General features: G+C 43.9%; 1 protein-coding gene across 5 annotated transcripts in view; it reads left to right on the forward strand.

The window, feature by feature from the left end:
• Positions 1–20,295, forward strand: part of UBR2 (ubiquitin protein ligase E3 component n-recognin 2) — a gene marked incomplete at both ends in the record, with an annotated part of 117,362 nt that overhangs the window by 67,971 nt on the left and 29,096 nt on the right. For 3 of the 5 annotated variants that reach the window (XM_080699687.1, XM_080699684.1, XM_080699686.1), the window contains 10 exons: positions 1,486–1,588; positions 3,003–3,109; positions 3,220–3,300; positions 4,527–4,705; positions 7,190–7,389; positions 10,935–11,028; positions 13,093–13,254; positions 15,127–15,227; positions 17,111–17,189; positions 18,247–18,395. In XM_080699687.1, coding sequence (XP_080555813.1) covers positions 1,486–1,588; positions 3,003–3,109; positions 3,220–3,300; positions 4,527–4,705; positions 7,190–7,389; positions 10,935–11,028; positions 13,093–13,254; positions 15,127–15,227; positions 17,111–17,189; positions 18,247–18,395 — 1,255 coding nt within the window. Of the gene's footprint in view, positions 1–1,485; positions 1,589–3,002; positions 3,110–3,219; positions 3,301–4,526; positions 4,706–7,189; positions 7,390–10,934; positions 11,029–13,092; positions 13,261–15,126; positions 15,228–17,110; positions 17,190–18,246; positions 18,396–20,295 lie in introns of all 5 variants that reach the window. The other 2 variants (XM_080699688.1, XM_080699685.1) reach the window with 2 other exon arrangements.

A 20,295-nucleotide genomic window follows, 5' to 3' on the forward strand; every position in this document is an offset into this window, starting at 1 on the left:
TTTCTGAAAGCCTCACTAAGTAGCTGAGCCTGGCTTCAAACCCGTGCAATCCTCCTGTCTCAGCCTCCCAAGTGCAGGGATTACAAGCAACCACCACCACCCTCGGCTGCTTACTCCCAACCCTAGTTTTTATTCTTTATTTTGAAACATCGCACTAAGTTTCGGAGGGCCTCACTAAGTAGCTGAGGCTAACCTTGAACCTGTGATCCCTCTGTCTCAGTCTCCCAAGTACTGGGATTACAAGTGTATACCAATTTGCCTGGTTCTTGAGATCCTGTTTCAAAGTAAAAAGTTATTTAAAAATAAATAAATAAAGGGAAGAGGGGGTTGATGGTGTAGCTCAGAGGTAGAATACCCCTGGATTCAATACCCAGTTCCATGCACAGAATAGATTTAGTTCTTAGAAAGAGAAATTCAACTTGGTAATTTCACACTGGATAATTACATGATAGATGCCTTCAGGTCAGAAATCATTGGGCCAATTAGAAGATTTTTTTTTAAACTACAATATAGCTATGGAAAAAATGAAAATTTTGAATTATGAGTTTGGTCAACTTATTGGTAATAGAGCTTACCCTAAGAATTTGACCTTGAATTTTTTACTTATTGAAATAAAAAATTTTGTTTCCTTACAAAGAAGTCTTCAGAATGAACCTCAATCCTTGACTTTAACAAAAATGAGAGACAGGACTGGGGGGCGCGCGCTTGTAATCTCAGTACTGGGAGCCTGAGATGAGAGACAGGACTGGGGGGGCGCGTGCTTGTAATCTCAGTACTTGGGAGCCTGAGACAGGAGGATCACAGGTTTGAGTACAGCCTTAACAAATAATAAGACTCGTCAACCTACCAAGACCTTGTTTCAAAATATAAATAAAATAGTACTGAAGGTATAGCTTGGAAGTAGATTTCTCCTGGCTTCAGTTCCCAGCACCACAAAAATATAAACAAAACAAAAATTAGCTTTTGTTTTTGCTTTTTTTGTTTTTGTTTTGGTGGCACTGGGGGTGGAACCCAGAGGCTTTCTACCTCTGGGCTATCCTCCCAGACCTATTTTATATTTTATTTGGAAACAGGGTCTCACTAAGTAGCTGAGGCTGGCTTTGAACCTGTGCAATCCTCCTGTCTCAGCCTCCCAAGCCCTGGGATTACAAGCGTGCGCCACCAGGCCTGGCCAAAAATTAGTTTTTAAAGCTGGGTGTGGTTGCGGCACACTTGGGAGGCTGTGACAGGAAGATCACAGGTTCACAGCCAGCTTCAGCTACTTAGTGAGGCCCTTCACAACTTAGTGAGACCCTGTTTCAAAATAAGGAATAAAAACTAGGACTGGGGGTGTACTTCTGAGGGAAAAAATTGGTTTTTAAAATTTTTACTGACTTTAGTCTTTAATTTTATCTTTTTCAATAGTAAATTATTTTCTTTTCTTGTTGCTGATAAGAATATGTACTTAATATTTTTACTAAAAGTTACAAAACATTTTATGTCAAGGTGTTACATTTAATTGGAATGGCCCTGCAAGAAGAAAGACAGCAGTTAGAGAGCGTCGTGGAAGAGCATGTCGTGACCTTCACCTTCACGCAGAAGATGTCAAGTATGTCCATATCTTCACTAGCTAGCTCAGGATGTGAGCCGTCTGAGGTCACGACTTACACAGCTAGGTGCGGGCGAAGGTTGAGACGAGGGGAGCGGGTGTAAGGACAGCCTCAGCCAGTAGTGAGACTCCTTGACCTGGCAAGACCCTCTTTTATCTTTTATTTTTTTATTTTTTTGGTGGTACTGGGGATAGAACCCAAGGGCTTTCTACATCCGGGCTATACTCCCAGACCTATTTTATATTTTATTTGGAAAAAGGGTCTCACTAAGTTGCTGAGAGCCTCACTAAGTAGCGGAGGCTGGCTTCAAACCCGTGCGATCCTCCTGTCTCAGCCTCCCAAGCACGGGGATTACAAGCGTGCGCCACCACGCCCGGCCTAGACCCTGTTTTAAATAAAGAACAAAATAGGGCTAGGAGTGTAGGTTAGAGGTAGAATGCTCTTGGGTTCAATTCCCAGTACCCCCATACACACACACACACACACTCACACACACACAGAGATGGAAGAGAGGGGAAGCTGGCATAGTGGTGAACACCTGTAATCCCAGTACTTGGGATACTAATACAGGAGTGTTGTAGTTTCAAAGCCAGCGTCAGCAGTTTAGTAAGATTCCCAGCAACCTATGGAGACACAGTTTCAAAACAAAAAATAAAAAGGCCTGGGGGTATAAGTCAGAGGTAGAATGCCCCTGGGTTCAGTCTTCAGTACCACAAAATAATAATAATAATCCTTTATAGCTGGCGTGTTGGCGCACGCTTGTAATCACCACACTTGGGAGGCTGAGACAGGAGGATTGCACAGGTTCAAAGCCAGCCTCAGCTACTTAGTGAGGCTCTCACAACTTAGTGAAACCCTGTTTCCAAATTAAAAAATATAAACTAGGTCTGGGAGTATAGCCCAGAGGTAGAAAGCCCCTGGGTTCCACCCCCAGTACCACCAAAAAAAAAAAAAATAAAAATAATCCTTTGTTATAAGAAGTTGGTTTTGAGCTAGGCATAGTGACACACGCTATAATCCCAGCATTTGGGAGGCTGAGACCGGAGGATTGCAAATTCAAGTCTAGCCTCAGCTACTTAGTGAGGATCTCCGCAACTTAGACCCTGTTTCAAAAATAAAGAATAAAAAATCAGGTTGGGAATGTAGCTCAGACGTAGGATACCTCTGAGTTCAATCCCTAGTATCACAAAAAGGAAAAAAGTCCGGTTTGAATGCTTAAAGGATTCTGGTTAACAGCTTGTTCGTAATGTACAGACATGACATTTTTGAGAGGCATCTTTCTAATAAGTAGAGCTGTAATCAAATGATGGGCAGCAGATGAGGAGACGCTGCCACGTTACCATCTGGTGTAGAGGACTAAGTACTCTGGAGCATCAGCTGTTGCTATTGTGCCTTTTATTTTTTCTGCCGTAGAACCTGGTGAACCAGACAATTCTCCAAGCATACTAGCGATGCTGGAGAGCCTGCAAAATGCTCCCTACCTGCAGGTCCACAAAGACATGATTAGGTGGATACTAAAGGTAACATTTCCTGTACCGCCTAGCCTTTGTGAGGAACATTAAATCCTTGTTGTTTGTATGCTGTGATGGTGTGTCATGACTTCAGGGTGTGACTGGTACTTCTTTTTTAGACTTTTAATACTATTAAGAAGATAAGAGAGAGCTCATCTACCAGTCCTCTAGCAGAGGCAGAAGGAACCATAATGGAAGAGGTATGTAAAGTAAAGGGTGTGGGCCCGGGCATACTCCATAGGTATGTGTGAGGCATACCTGTGCTTTGATCTCCAGCACTGACAGTAACAGTATGTGATAATACTCAAAAATGATAGCAAGGGCAGTATCAACAAATGTTTATCTGCAGTAAGTTAGTAATTGATATTATTTACAAATAAATTTCTATAAATGTGCCACTATTTACCATTATTTGTTGTGACAACTTTCTTAACTGTTTAAGTATCTTTTCTCTCCTTTAAATGAAGAAGATTATAGGATAGTTTTATTAATATCTAGATGCCAGGCGTGGTGGTGCACATTTGCTATCCCAGTACTTGGGAGGCTGAGATAGGTGGATCATGATTTACAGACAGCCTCAGCTACTTAGGCCCTAGGCCCTCTGCAACTTACTGAGACCCTGCTTTGCAATAAAGAATAAAAAATAAGGCTGAGAGTGTAGCTCAGAGGTAGAATGCCCCTGGGTTCCATCCCCAGTACTGCAAAAAAAAAAAATACTTATTTATATATTTATATGTATTTAAATATAAAATTATTTCAGCTGGGCATGATGGCACACACTTATAATTCCAGCATTTGGGAGGCTGAGACAGGAGGATCACGGTTCGCGGGCAGCCTTAGCAACTTAGGCCCTTGCCCTTTGCAACTCAATGAGACCCTCTTTGTAATAAAGAATAAAAAATAAGGCTGGAGGTGTCGCTCAGAGGTATAATGCCCCTGAGTTCCATCCCCAGTACTGCAAAAAAAAAAAAAAAAAAATTCAGCCATATGTGGTAGTGCACGCTTATTTATAATCCCAGCACTTGGGACCCTGAGAGAGGAGGATTACACCCAGCCTCAGCCATTTAATGAGACCCTTTGCAACTTAATGAGACCCTGTTTCAAATAAAATAGGGAAGCTGGGCGTGGTGGCGCACACTTGTCATCCCCGCGCTTGGGAGGCGGAGACAGGAGGATCACGCAGGTTCTAAGCCAGCCTTGCTGGCTTAAGAGACCCTGTTTCCAAATGAAAATATAAAATAGTTCTGGGAGTGTAGCCTGGAGGTAGAAGGGTTTTCAGGAACCCCAGTACCACCAAAAGAAAAAAAATAAATAGGGCCGCGGGTGTAGTTCAGAGGTAGAATGCTCTGGATTCAATCACTAGTACCACAAAAGGAGGTTGTGCATTTAGCATCTAATGCTCTAATGAAGTGAAGCCTGCTTTCAGAGTTCAAGAGACAAAGACAAAGCTGAGAGAAAGCGGAAAGCTGAGATCGCCAGGCTGCGCAGGGAAAAGATCATGGCCCAGATGTCTGAGATGCAGCGGCACTTCATCGATGAGAACAAGGAGCTCTTCCAGCAGACGCTGGAACTGGACGCCTCTGCCTCGCCTGCGCTGGACAGCAGGTGAGGACGGCAGTCATGAGTGTCCCGTCCTTCAACAGGTGGCTTTCACCTAGGGGCAGTTTCTTTCTGTCCTCATGGTTTATGAGTGTCCACTGTCTGTCTGGGGAATTGTACCTTCAGGTCACACCTCCAGCCTTTTTTTATTTTGTTTTGAAACAATGTCTGTGTTGACGAATATTTCACTAAGTTGCAGAAGTAGCCCTTGAACCTATGCTCCTCCCAGCTCAGACTCCCAGGTCCTGGAATTACAGGCATGTACCATCATGCCCAGCTATAAGGACATTATTTATTTATTTATTCATTTATTTATTTTTGCAGTACTGGAGATGGAACCCAGAGGCGTTCTACCTCCAAACTATACCCCTAACCCTATTTTTTATTCTTTATTTTGAAATAGGGTCTCACTGAGTTACAAAAGACCTTATTAAGTAGCTGAGGCTGCCCACGAACTGCGATCCTCCTTGTCACAGCTTCCTGAGTGCTGAGATTACAAGTGTGCATCACTGTGCCCAGCTTGTAAATATATTTTTAATCTTAAAATAATTTAATAGATACAACACCCTTGATAGTCAAGAAGAAATGAGTCCACTGGGTTTAGTATCTGGCATCTGTGGTGCATATTGAGTTGTGAAGATTAAAGGAGGTAGGTTTTCTGTTTTTCTTGGGGTATTTAGAGTTGAGCCCATGGCACTCTACCCCTGAGCTGCACTCCCAGCTCCATTTTATATTTTTGTTTTGAGTTCTCTAGGTTGAGAGTCTCACCGTGTTGCTGAGGCTATCGTTGACTCTATGACTCTCTTGCCTCAGCCTCCCAAGTACTCAGATTACTGGCATGTACCACTCCTCACTCCTTTTTTTTTTTTTTTTGGTGGTACTGGGGTTCCTGGAAACCCTTCTACCTCCGGGCTACACTCCCAGACACCTATTTCATATATATATGTTTTTTTTTTTTTTGAAAACAGGGTCTCTTAAGCAAGCATGGCTGGCTCCGAACCTGCGTGATCCTCCAGTCTCCGCCTCCCAAGTGCGGGGATTTTAAGCGTGCGCCACCACGCCCGGCTCCTTTTTATTTTTTAACTTGAAACAGCGTCTCACTAAGTTGTTCAGGCTTACCTAGATCCTGCAATTCTCCTGTCTTAGCCTCCCAAATACTGAGATTAGAGACCTGCACTACCATGCCAGGCTAAAGAAGTTTTTTATTGTGTGTGTGTGTGGTACTGGGGATAGAACCCATGGGAATTCTACTTCTGAAATATATCCCCAGCCCTAGTTTTTATTATTTGTTTTTGAAACAGGGTGTTTTTAAATTGCAGAGGGCTTCACTAAGTCGCTGAACTTGTGATCCTCATGTCTCAGCCTCCTAAGTACTGAGATTACAAGCGCATGCCACCACACCCAGCAAGGATGTGTTTTTAATATGTAGAATATACTTGGCAGTTCAAGTCATCAAAAATCTACATACTCACCAAGTGTGGTGGTACACGCCTGTAATCGTACTACTTGGGAGACTGAGACAGACAGGAAGATTGCAAGTTTGAGGCCAGCCTCAACAACTTAGACCCTGTTTCCAAACAAAATGTAGAAAGGGCTGGGGGTATAGCTCAGAGGTAGAAGTGCCTACTAAGCCTGGTGTGGTGACACTTGTCTTATCCCAGTACTTGAGAGGCTGAGAAAGGAGGGAGGGCTTCAGGTGTGAGGCCCATCTCAGCAGCTTAGCGATGCCCTCAGCAACTTAGTGAGACCTTGTTTTAAAATGGAATTGTGCTTGGAGAGACTAGCTCAGAGCTCGGCACCCTGGGCTCATTCCCTTATACCAAACAAAACATGTACTCAGGCCAGGTGTGCTGGAGTATGTCTGTAATCCCAGTACTCGGGAGGCTGAGGCAGGATTACAGGTTCAAAGCCAGCCTCAGCAACATAGCAAGACCTTTCCAAATGAGAAAATTGGGCCTCCAAGTTCAATCCCCAGTACAACAAAACAAAAAACAAACAATAAACAATGTACCTAACAAGCTTGAGTGCAGTGTCACACACCTGTAACCCCAGGACTTGGGGACTGAGACAGGAGGATGGTGTTCGAGTATGGCTACGGCAAGCAGCCACTCAGCAACCTAACATCCCGTCTTTCAAAAACAATAAAATTTGCTGGAGGCGTAGCTTACAGGTAGCACGCCCCTGAGTTCAAGCCCCAGTACAAAAGAATACACGTTAACAGCCAGGTGGAATGGTGCACACCTGTTCCCAGTTTCTTGGGGAACTGGGGCAGGAATATCTCAAGGTTGAGGCCAGTCTGGGCAACTTAGCAGGACCCTGTCTAAGATAAAAAATAAAAAGGCCTGGCAGTATGCTCAGTAACTGAACCCCTGGGTTTAATCGCCAGTACCACACATAGCCACACACATACACGGTTGTCTACGTGCCTTTTTATGATTTTTATAAAAACCTCTAGGGCTCATCACCATCGTCATTGTCTTTTTATTGCAGTCCTATGGCTGCAGATGTGACACTTACCGCACTGGGCCCAGCACAGGCTCAGGTCCCTGAACAGAGGCAGTTCGTTACCTGCATATTGTGCCAAGAAGAGCAGGAAGTTACGATGGAAAGCAGGGCGATGGTCCTGGCAGCATTCGTTCAGAGATCAACCGTGCTCTCCAAAAACAGAAGTGAAGCTAGCCAGGATCCAGGTGAGTCCCCGCTGTGCCCACCCACCCGTTCACGATGACCCAGTAGTGTGGTTGGTGACACGCCACTGTTACCCTAACAGTAACTCCAGTGACCTGGCAGGAATCACCCACTAGAGGTGGGAGCCGAGATGGGTGCGGGCGTGGCTTTCACACCCAGCAGTGGTGAGAGACCCCTTGCAGGTCACCTGGAGAGTGGGCCTGCGCTGAGGCGGTTTTCTCAAAGAGTGATTTCTCAAAAAAAAAAGAGAGAGCGATTTTAGGCTTTGAACTTAAGGATACTGCATCACTAAGCATATCTCCAGCCCCCCTTTTACTTTGTTTTGAGACGGGGTCTCACTAAATTGCTGTGGCTGGCTGTGACCCTGAGATTCTCCTGCCTTCACCTCCCAAGCAGGTGGGATTCTAGGAGTGCACTGACACTCCCAGCCTTGGTGAAGTTCGTGGAAGTAAGAACTTTGTCTTAAGAATTGCCAAAGCACCAACTTAGCTAGTGTCTTTCACACTGCATAGTAGGAAGAAGATTCAAGAGCCCACCACACTCTTGGGGGCCCTCTCCCTGTGGGGAGAGTCTTCACAGTGTAACTCGGAAGCACTCTACCTACCAATGTTTGGTCTGTCTCATCTTTTAAAATGGCTCTTTAGCTGGGCCTGGTGCCACAGGCTTGTAATCCCCGCGCTTGGGAGGCTGAGACAGGAGGATCGCACAGATTCAAAGCCAGCCTCAGCTACTCAGTGAGGCTCTCAGCAACTTAGTGAGACCCTGTTTCCAAATAAAATAGAAAATAGGTCTGGGAGTATAGCCCGGAGGTAGAAAGCCTCTGGGTTCCACCCCCAGGACCACAAAAAAAAAAAAAAAAAAAAAAAAAAGCTAAATGCTGGTGGTAAGGAGGGCAAAAGAAAAAAAAACTCTGTTGCTGGAGATATAAATTAGTATAGTCACTAAGAAAAAACAGATGATGGTTCCTGGGGTATGGCGCGCACGCTCTCTCTCCTCTCTCCTCTCTCCTCTCTCCTCTCTCCTCTCTCTCTCTCTCTCTCTCTCTCTCGGTTCTTTAAAGTGGGTGCTTAGCTGGGTGTGTTGGTATAAGCTTGTAATTCCAGTACTTGGGAGGCTGAGACAGGAAGACACAGGTTCATGGCCAATCTCAGCAACTTAGACCCAGTTTCAAAAATATAATAAAGAACCGGGTGTGGTGGCGCACTCTTATAATCCCAGCGCTTGGGAGGCTGAGACAGGAGTATCATACAGGTTGGAAGCCAGCCTCAGCTACTTAGCGAGGCTCTCAGCAACTTAGTGAGACCCTGTTCTAAATAAAATATAAAACAGGTCTGGGAGTATAGCCTTGAGGTAGAAAAGCCCCTGGGTTCCACCCCCAGTACCACACACAAATAAATAAATAAATAATATAAAAAAATAGGGCTCAGAGGTAGAATGCTTCTGGGTTCAGTCTCCAGTACCACACACACATACACAATAAAAAACCTGGGTGCTTTATAAATTTGTTCTAAGCCAAAGATATAGCTCCTAATTTACTTTAATTTCATTATTTCCTGGCAGGGGGACTTTGGCTGGCATTAAGTGGATTTTCCAAATATATTCACAATTTATGTCATAAATTTTTGAAAGGCTGAGACAGGAGGATCACAGGTTTGAGGCCAGCCTGAGCTACTTTTTTCTTTTCCCATAGCGGATGGAACCCAGGGCCATTCTGCCTCCAAGCTATACTCCCAGCCCAGCCATATATATATTCTTTTTCTTTCATATAAAGATATATGTATATATTCTTTTTTATTCTTTATTTTGAAACAGGGTCTCACTGAATTGCAAAGTGCCTCACTAAGTAGCTGAGGGCTGCCTCAAACCTCGATCCTCCAGGCTCAGCCTCAGCTACTTAAGCCCTCTGAAATTTAGACTGTTCAAAATATAGAGAAAAAGCCAGGCGTGGTGGTGCACATTTGTAATCCCAGTACTTGGGAGGCTGAGATAGGAGGATTGCAGGTTCGCGGCCAGCCTCAGCTACTTACTTAGGTCCTTCGCGACTTAGTGAGATTATGTTTCAAAATAAAGAATAAAAGTAGGGCTGAGAGTGTAGCTCAGAGGTAGAATGCCCCTGGGTTTTATCCTCAGTGCCAGGAAAAAAAAAAAAAAAAAAAAAAAAAAAAGAATAAAAACAGGAGCCAGGTGTGGTGGCACATGCTTGTAATCCCCGCGCTTGGGAGGCTGAGACCAGTACCACCCCCAGTACCACAAAAAAATAAAAATAAAAAAATAAAAACAGGGCTTGGGGTATAGTTCAAAGGTAGAATACCTCTGGGTTCAATCCCTAGTACTTCAAAAGAAAAAAAGAATCACAAACTTTTTTATTCCTTGTGGTACTAAGGATTGAACTCAGGGGGATTCTACCTGTCAGTTACACCCTCAGCCCTGTTTTATTTTTTATTTTGAAACAAGGTCTTACTAAGTTACAGAAGGCCTTGCAAGGTTGCTAAGGCTGTCTCAACCTTCCAAGTACTGGGATTACAGACAGGCACCACCATGCCTGGCTTGTTTTTGTTTTGAAAGATTGGGCACTATAGTCATTCCTTAGAATCCCTGAGGAATGGGTTCCAAGACCCATTGGATACCAAAATCTTTAAGTGCTCAAGCCCCTTATGTACAATTGTATATAGTAGTTGCATTTAATCCATGTACATTCTCTTACAGATTTTTCTGTGTGTGTGGTACTGGGGGTGGAACCAGGGGCTCTCTACCTCTGGGCTACACTCCCAGACCCATTTTATACTTTATTTGGAAACAGGGTCTCACTAAGTTGCTGGGAGCCTCACTAAGTAGCTGAGGTTGGCTTCGAACCTGCATGGTCCTTCTGTCTCAGCCTCCCAAACACTGGCTCTCTTATAGATTTTTCTTTTTTTTTTGGCGGGTCTGGGGCTGGAACCCAGAGGCATTTGACCTCTGAGCTACACCCCCTGCCCAATTTTTTATTTTGAAACAGGGTCTCACTGAGTTGCGAAGGGCCTCACTAAGTAGCTGAGGCTGTCCGCGAACCGTGATCCTCCCGTCTCAGCCTCCCGAATGCTGGGATTACAAGCGTGCGCCACCACGCCCGGGTCTCTTATAGATTTTAAATCATCTTTATATTGCTTATGATACTTATGGCATTATTAATGTTATATAAATAGTTGTTACACTGTATCATTTAGTGAATAATGACAGGGGAAATCTGTGTGTCAATACCAGTACATATTTTACCCCTAATATTTTAACCTATTTTTTATTGAATCTATATATGTGGAATTCATAAATATAGAGGGCTGACGACTTTATTACAGCATTCCAGTTGCAGCTTACGATTGGGAATGTTTAATTTTCTCACAGTGATAAGAATTAGTCCATCGTCTTGCATAAATTGTTATACTAAATGCAAGGAATAAACTAGTAGTTCATTTCACGCTTACAAGTCCTGATTATCAAGGATTTCACAAATTTAAAGTTACACATTTATTATAAGAAAATTAAATGCTTGTTCTTTTGTTTTGTAATGCAGAAAAATATGATCCATTATTCATGCATCCTGATCTGTCTTGTGGAACACATACTGGCAGCTGTGGGCACATTATGCATGCCCATTGTTGGCAAAGGTAATTTATGTCTCTTTACATCTCTGAGCTCACCCCCAAACTTCCTTTTTCTTTTTCTTTTTTTTTAATTTGGTTAGTACTGGGGATTGAACTTGGAGCATTTGACCTCTAAGCTACACCTCCAGCCCTGTTTTTTATTTTTATTTTGAAAGAGTCTCATTATCCCCAGCTTGTTTTTTTTTTTTTTTTTTTTTTAAACAAAAAAACAAGGTCCTGTTCAGTTGCTGAGAATCTTGCTACGTTGCTGAGACTGTCATGGAACCTGCTATTCTCCTGTCTCAGCCTCCCAAGTACTGCGATTACAGGTGTGCACCCCCACATCTGACGTATATTTTAGTATTAGTCAAGAGAAACCTGTCCAAAGGCACAATAAATAAAGGAACACGGGCATGGTGGCGCATGCCTGTAATCTCAACATTTGGCTGAAATAGGAGGATCAAAGGCTCAAGGCCAGCCTCAGCAACTTAGTGAGACCCTATTTCAAAATGGATAAAATAGGGCTGGGGATGTAGCCGGGAGGTAGAGTGCCCTGTTCCATCCCTAGTACGGCCAAAGCGGAGGAAGCAAGCGGGGCAGGAGTGAGACTGGAAGATGATGGTTTGAGGACAGCTTTAGGAACTTAGTGAGGGGTAGCGCTTGAGGTACAGTGCCTTTGGGTTCAGTCCCTAATGCTACTGAAAAAATCAAAGGGAAAAGATCTAAAGATGTGGACAAAGAAAATTCTATATTGTTGCTATAAGTAACAAAAGTAATCTGTTTTGTCATAGTTGTAAAGGAGTTAGTAGAATATTCAGAGCATGAGCTGGGCATGGTGGCACACGCCTGTAATCCTAGTGCTTGGGAGGCTGAGACAGGAGGATCGCAGGTTTTTGGCCTCAGCTACTTATGCAACTTAGTGAGACCCTGTTTCAAAATAAAGAATAAGAAAAAAGGAAAAATAGGGCTGGGGGTGTATCTCAGAGATGGATGCCCTTGGGTTCAATCCCCAGTATCACACAAAAAAAGGATATTCAGAGTGTGTCTGTCATATATACATACACCACCCACACCCACACACTCACACACTCACACACGCACATACTTTTTGTAGTAGTACTTAGTAGTAATAGTAGTAAATAGTACTAGCAAGAATTGAACACAGGGACATTATACCTCTGAACCACACCCCCAGCCCTATTCTACTTTTTGAAACAAGGTGCCACTAAATTGCTGAAGTTGACCATGAACTTGCAGTCCTCCTGCTTCATCACCCCAAACACTGGGATTACAGGCACGTGCCACCCCCCGGCTTCAAATACATATTTAGTGTAGTTTTGTATCACAGTCTCTACCCTTCCAAAGAAGGAAGTGTACTAGATAACAGGCCAGAAGGAGAAAAGCACTTTTTATAGTGGGTAAAGCCTGAAGAGTCAGTGTTGCCTTTGTTCAGCTCCAGGGTGAATCGCCCTTGCTTCCAAAAGGAGCTTCATTTCCCAGGATTGTAGTGCTCCCCGCGCTCAGAGGGTGATCCTCAGAGGGTGATCCTCAGAGGGTGATCCTGATCCTGACTTTGCTTTGCTTTGGAGCTTTACCTGCTTCTGCAAACCATCAAGTCGGTACTGTTCCTCTAGCACTCTGCTCACTGAGTCGTAGGAGCTGCCCCGCAGGCAGCAGCCAGGGACGGTCATACCAAGAGTTTCTGTTGTCTCTTTCAAAATGCTTGCTTGTAAGCCAGTGGCATTTTTTATTTTCCTGTTTTGGAACTTTTAATCCATTTTGATCATTAAAGTAACTCAAGAGCTGGAAATGTAGCCTAGAGGTAGAGCACTTGTGTAGCATGAACAAGGCTCTGGGTTCAGTCCCTAGTACCAGAAGAAGCAAGTAGAATCTATATAGTTGTGTAAGAAACAAAGTTGTATAGTAAGGTGAAACTCAGAAGTCATAGTGTCAGGTACTAACAATAATTCAGTTCAAGTATTTGTGGAGATACTTAAATGAGTGTTATTAAACAGTACTTAAATGGTGAGGCTTGTGACTCTTGCTAAGCCCGTTGTTTCTGATGCCTCGTGTCCTTTGACTGTGAAGGTATTTTGACTCCGTTCAAGCTAAAGAGCAGCGCAGGCAGCAGAGGCTGCGTTTACACACGAGCTACGACGTAGAGAACGGGGAGTTCCTCTGTCCTCTTTGTGAGTGCCTGAGTAACACTGTCATTCCTCTGTTGCTCCCTCCAAGAAATATTTTTAACAGGTACGTGTGAGCTCATGACCCCTCGTGACAAGAGACGATTTGCTTTGAAGATGATAGTGCGGTGGGGCTGGGAGCCGGCTCACCCTGCTCTCCACACGTTTCCCAGAGACGTGCCAAGCTCTGTGTTTAGTTATTTGTTCCAGCAGGCCTGCAGAATATGATTGTGGTATCTAAGGGAAGAACAGGCTAAAATTTATTATTCATGCATAAATATTATAGAAGATAGAAGATTCTTGTGTACTTAGGAAAACTAAGTATCTGTTTTCAGGGATCCTACTTTTTTTTTTTTTTTTTTTTTTTTTTTTTTGTGGGTGTGGGAATGGAACCCAAGGGCGTTTGACCTCCGAACCACACCCCCTGCCCTATTTTTACTCTTTATTTTGAAACAAGGCCTCACTGAGTTGCAGAGGGCCTCACTAAGTAGCTGAGGCTGGCCTTGAACTGCGATCCTCCGGTCTCAGCCTGGGACTTAGAAGCATGCGCCACCACGCCCCACCTCATGCTTTCTACAAGATGTTTAGTTTAGCCAGACTTGGTGGCGCACACCTGTAATCCCAGTGCTTGGGAGGCTGAAATAGGATCGTAAGCTCAAAGTCAGCCTTAGCAATTTAGTGAGACCTTGTTTCCAAATAAAAAATAAAATAGGGCTGAGGGTATAGTCCGGAAATAGGAGACCCCTGGGTTCCTCTCCCGGTGCCCCCCACCCCAAACATAAAAAAGAGATGTTCATGTAACTGGTGGTGGGGAGGAGAGCGGCGTAATGCTGTACTGAATAATTAACAACTGGATACAGGTGTTCACGGCTCATTGACCAACAATAGCTTTAGGAATCAGGGCAAAACAAGTTTTGTTATGTTTAAAATTCCTGTCATTTCCTAATTTTTAGGATACTTTTAGCTAATAGGACATAATAAGTTTAAATTTTATGAACATCATATTTCTCTGGAATTTTTTTAGTTCAGGCTTTGGTGTCTTAGTTTATGCTGCCTCAAAATGTTTTTAAAATAGTAAGTTTCAGTGTAAGCTCGTGTTCTTTTAATCATAAAAGAATATCATGGTGCTTACTTTTACCTGCATTGGAACTGAAGAAATTAACCACTGGGCTGGGTGGAGCCCATTGGAGGAGGGCTGGTCTGGCACGTATGCGGTCCAAGGATTAGTTCCACCACCACAGAAGAGAAAATAGGCCAAAGGAGGAGGAAAGGCATTACTAGCATTGAAGATTAATTAGCGTGCAGGGAGAAAGTCTGCTTCTTGGGTTTCACCTGTGACCATGGCAGTTGGTTTTGGTTTTTTATCCCATGTCAGTCAAGTATGTTACAGTCATAACTGCAGACAGTTATAAAAAGAATATAGTCTTTGGAGTCTGAAGTCTTTGAGTTTGAAGGCCACCTTATTCAAGTAAAATAGCTAATCTGTAAAATGGGGACAGTAACATACAACCCATCTCCTAGGAATATTTTGAGAATTCAGTCTGATATTATAATATGCTAACAATAAAGGGCTTTGCTAATAGCATGTCACCTAATAAAAACTTGATAAATATTAGTGGTACTGACTGTGATATTTAAGAAATTCTCACAAATTCTAGTACTGAAGAAATGAAAAATTTTTAACAGTGCTATTAGCATCATATTGAAGTAACAGTTTCACTTCCATTGGCCAGTATATATTCTGATTTTTTAATGCAACCCATGCTGCCTCGTGTATGTATGTGTGTGTGTGTGTGTATATATATATATATATATATATATATATATATATATATATATATATATATATATTGAACTATGTCTAAAATACTATACCTGTGATGATATAGTATTTTATGAAATCTTTATATCTTAAATGCTCTGTAATCTTTCCTACCAGGTTAAATTTTTCAGACCAACCAAATCTGACTCAGTGGATTAGAACAGTATCTCAGCAAATCAAAGCATTACTGGTTCTTAGGAAAGAAGAAAGTACTCCTAGTAAGTGCCGATACTGTTTTATGTTTTCTCTGCAGTCACAGATGATGAGGTGTTTTCAGAAGGAATTGTTGAGAAGGAAGCTTCTCGTGTAATTTGATTCATTCCAGTCTTTCGTCTTCAGAAACTGATCTGAAAGTGGGCTCGTGTTGCTTGCTTGGGACCCCAGCACTTGGGCGTCTCGTGGAGAATTGCAGGTCCACAGCCAGCCTCAGCTACTTGGCCCTCTGGAACTTAGGCCCTGCTTCAAAATAAAGAATAAAGATGGGGCTGGGGGTGTACTTCAGAGGTAGAACACCCCGGGGCTCAATCCCCAATACCAGTGAATGAATGAATGCCGGGTACAGTGGCGCACGCTTGTGATCCCAGCATTCGGGAGGCTGAGACCGGAGGATCGCGGTTCGCGGACAGCCTCAGCTACTAAGTGAGCCCTCTGCAACTTAGACCCTGTCTCAAAATAAAGAATAAAAAATGGGGCTGGAGTGTAGCTTGGAGGTAGAATGCCCTGGGTTCCATCTCTAGTACTGCAAATAATAATAATAATGATAATAATAATAAGCCGGGCATGGTGGCGCACGCTTGTAATCTTAGCACTTGGGAGGCTGAGACAGGAGGATCGCACAGGCTCGAAGCCAGCCTCAGCTACTTAGTGAGGCTTTCAACAATTTAGTGAGACCCTGTTTCCAAATAAAGTGAAAATAGGTCTGGGAGTGTCTCCTGAATGTAGAAGAAGGCCCCTAGGTTTCACCCCCAGTACCACAAAAACAAACAAACAGACAGACTTGGACTTGACGGCATTACCTTTTATTCCTTGAAGGCACACAGCTCATGGGAATTTTGTAATAAATACAATTAAATAGAATAAATTCCCCCATTTCACTAAAGAGCTTCTGGGGCTAGAGCATGTGTGTGAGTGCTGAAGAGCTAGCTCTAGTTTTGGTGGACTCACCGTAATGTCGGCAGCCCCAAAGGCCTGAGCCTCGCGTGCCCAGGCCGCACGTGGGCTCCGGAAGCAGTGTGAGCAGGGCTGTGGGGGCCTTTCTTTTCCTTATGTTTTGGTGGAATGGGGGATTGAGTTATTTAGGTATTCAGGGTCACTCTGCCTCTGGAGTATGTCCTCAAACCCATTTTATTCTCCCCCGCCCCCTCCTCCTTTTTTTTTTTTTTTGGTGGCAGTGCTGGGGATTGAAATGAGGGCACTCTACCTCTGAGGTACATCCCCTACTTAATGCCATTCTATTTTATTTTGAAACCGTGTCTCACGAAATTGACAAGAGTCTTGCTACTTGCTGAGGCGTCCTCAGTCCTGCAGTCCTCCAAGCTACACCTCCAGCCCTTTTTTTTTTTTTCCAAGTCTGGGGATGGAACCCAGGGGCATTTGACCTCCAAGGTACATCCCCTGCTCTAGTTTTTTATTCTTTATTTTGAAGCAGGGCCTCACTGAGTAGCTGAGGCTGACTGTACACAGCGGTCCTCCCTCTCAGCCTCCCAGTGCTGGACGACAAGCGTGTGTCACCACGCCCGGCTTATTCTTTATTTTGAAGCAGGGCCTCACTGAGTTGCACAGGGCCTCACTGAGTAGCTGAGGCTGTCCGTGCACAGCGGTCCTCCCTCTCAGCCTCCCAGTGCTGGATGACAGCGTGCCTACCACGCCAGGCTTGGATTTTTATCACTGATTTTTGACAGAAACAAATCAGTACCCTCCTGTGTGCTAGTAAGAGAAGCCTCAGTAACTGGAAAGCACCTGGCCAGCCAGGCAGTAGTGTTTTCATGCTTTGTGTGGCTGTTACACCTGTTTTTATTCATGGAAAATGTTTTTATTATTTTGCCTGTATGTCTGAAACATAGATCTGTTGAATAATAGTACAAAATGCCTGTTTCTGTAGATATTGCCTCTTCAAAGAATTTAGAAAATATGGATGAATTACAGCTCCCAGAAGGATTTAGGCCAGATTTTCACCCTAAGTGAGTATATTATTTTACACCTTTTTTTTTTTTTTTTTTTTTTTGTGGGTCTGGGGATGTAACCCAGAGGCATTCAACCTCCAAGCTACACTCCCTGCCCTACCTTTTATTCTATATTTTTGAAACAGGTTCTCACTGAGTTATAAAGGGCCTCACTAAGTAGCTGAGGCCGTCCGTGAACCATGATCCTCCAGTCTCAGCATTCTGAATGCTGGGATTACAAGCGTGTGCCACCATGCCCGGCTGCCACCAGCCTTTTACTTAGGGACCTGGGAATGCCAGTGTACTTTCCCCTAGGATCCCTCACTGGCAAAACCAGACTCTTTGTCAGTACGAGGAGGTGCTGTGTGCAGCTGGATGCCTCGCCCCACTAGCACAGGGGCAGAGCTCGTAAGCCTGCTTTACTCTCTTGCCTGTGTCTCCGGACACAGAGAGTGACTCGGCTACAGTGTAGGAAGGCACTATTAAGAAGCCCAGACATGGTGGTGAACACCTTTAATCCAATATTTGAGACACAGGAGACCCTAGAGACCCTGTTTCCAAAATAAAAAATAAATCAGGAGCCAGGCATGGTGGCGCAGGCTCGTAATCCCAGAGCTTGGTAAACTGAGGAGGGTCGCGCAGGTTCGAAGCCAGCCTCAGCTACTGAGTGAGGCTCTCAGCAACTTAGTGAGACTCTGTTTCCAAATAAAGTAAAAAATAGGTCTGGGAGTATAGCCTGGAGGTAGAAGAGTCCCTGGGTTCCATCCCCAGTACCACACACAAAATAAATAAATTAATTAATTAATTAATTTAATTAAATAGGGCTGGGAGCATAACTTTGAAATAGAATACCTCTGAATTCAATCACCAATACCACACAAAAGAAAGGAGAGATTTAAACCATTTTAAGTTGGGTGTGCTAATACATACCTCTAAAGTGGCAGAGCTGTAGCTATGAGGTAGAATGCCCTGGGTCCCATTCCAAGTACAGAAAAAAAGAAAGTAAAGAAACCAAACCATTTTATTGATATGTGCATATAATTTTGAGCTGATCATATACATATGTCTACTCCAGGAACCCTTATTCTGAGAGCATAAAAGAAATGCTGACAACATTTGGAACTGCTGTTTACAAGGTGGGACTCAAGGTTCACCCCAACGAAGAGGATCCCCGCGTCCCCGTCATGTGCTGGGGCAGCTGTGCTTACACCATCCAGAGCATTGGTAAGAGGTTGGCCATGGTTTCTCTTTAAGTCACAACTCTGTATTGAGAAGAATTCTGTCAAAAATATGGTTTTAAATAAGATGTTTAAGCCTGGTGGCACATGCCTGGAATCCTGTCCTTGGGAGGCTGAGTCGGGAAAATCCCAGGTTCAAGGAAAGCGCTCAGCAAGTAGTGAGACTCTCGCCAAGCTAGTGAGACCCTGTTTCCAACTAGGAAATAAAATTGGGTTGGAGGTGTACCTCAAAGGTACAGTGCTGCTGGGTTCAGTCCCCAGGACCACAAAAAATAAAGTAGCAACAAACTAGGCCCAGTGGCATTTGCTGTAATACCAGTACTGGGAGGCTGGCACGGGAGGGTTGCAGGGTCTCAGCCAGCCTCAGCAAAAATCAGTGCCTGTGACCCTGTACTTGGGAGGCTGATACAGGTTGCAGGTTTGAGGACAAGCTCAGCAAGTAGTGAAACTTGTATCACCCTAGCAAGACTTGCTTCCAAATAAGAAATAAAAGCAGACTAGGGACGTAGCTTGAAGGTAGAATGTCTCTGGGTTCAATCCCCAGGACCACAGTCAACCAATAAAGAGGACAGTAATATAAAGAAATAAAAAGATAAGCAAGAGATGTAATACGCTGATAAAATACTGACCTGACAGTTTCTAAACAGCCACACCAATACACAGCTCATTCTGGTAGTAGTTATAGTGTCATCTCAATTGAGGGTCTGTGGGCTGGCTGGCTTATTTATATTTATTTATTTTGGGGTGTGGTGCTGGAGATTTAACCCAGGGGTGTTTTACCTCTGATCTACACCCCTAGTCCTAATTTGAACAGGGTTTCACTAATTGCTCAGGCTGTTTGCGAACCTGCCGTTCTCCTGTCTCAGCCTCCCAAATGCTGAGGCCACAGGCATGTGTCACCAACTTCAACTTATTTTTACTTTTTATCCTAAGTTAATTCTTGTAAAATAACTTAAAGATTCCAAACCCTGGTAGTATTATGCTTTCTTTAGAAAGAATTAGACGGCCGGGCGTGGTGGCACACGCTTGTAATCCCTGCGCTTGGGAGGCGGAGACAGGAGGATCGCGCAGGTTCAAAGCCAGCCGTGCTGGCTTAAGAGACCCTGTTTCCAAAAATAAAAAATAGGTCTGGGAGTGTAGCCCGGAGGTAGAAGGGCTTCCAGGAACCCCAGCACCACCAAAAAAAAAAAAAAAAAAAAAAACTAGAAAGAATTAGAGAACCAGGTGTGGTGGTACACACTTGTAATCTCAGCATTTGGGAGGCTGAGACAGGAGGATCTTGGTTCAAGGACAGCCTAAACTACTACTTAGACCCTTTGCAACTCAGTGAGACCTGTCTCAAAGTAAAAAAATAGCTGAGGGTGTAGCTCAGGGGTAGAATGCTTCTGGGTTCTATCCCCAGTACTACCAAAAAAAAGTTGCGTTTTACTTTTTAAGTTTTTAAGAGCCAGGTGTAGTGGTACACACTTGTAATCCCAGTATCTATGAGTCTGAAACAGGAGGATCTCAGGCTCAAAGCCACCCTCAGCAACTTAATGAGGCTCTCAGCAATTTAGCGAGACTTTCCAAATAAAAAATAAAATAGATCTCAGAGTGTAGCTCAGAGGTAGAAGACCTCTGAGTTACATTTCCAGTAAAACACACACACACGCGCGCGCGCGTGCACACACACACACACACACACACACACACACACACACACACACACACTGTAAGCCTAGCATGTTGATGCACACTTGTGATTCTAGTATTCGGGAGGCCAAGACAGGAGCATCACAGTTTCCAAAGCAGCCTTGGCAACTTAACGAAGACCCTGTTTCAGAATCAAAAACAAGCCGGCGTGGTGGGTGACACACACTTGTAATCCCAGCATTTGGGAGGCTGAG

Source organism: Muscardinus avellanarius (assembly GCF_963383645.1).
Source record: "Muscardinus avellanarius genome assembly, chromosome: 8".
Classification (NCBI taxonomy): domain Eukaryota; kingdom Metazoa; phylum Chordata; class Mammalia; order Rodentia; family Gliridae; genus Muscardinus; species Muscardinus avellanarius.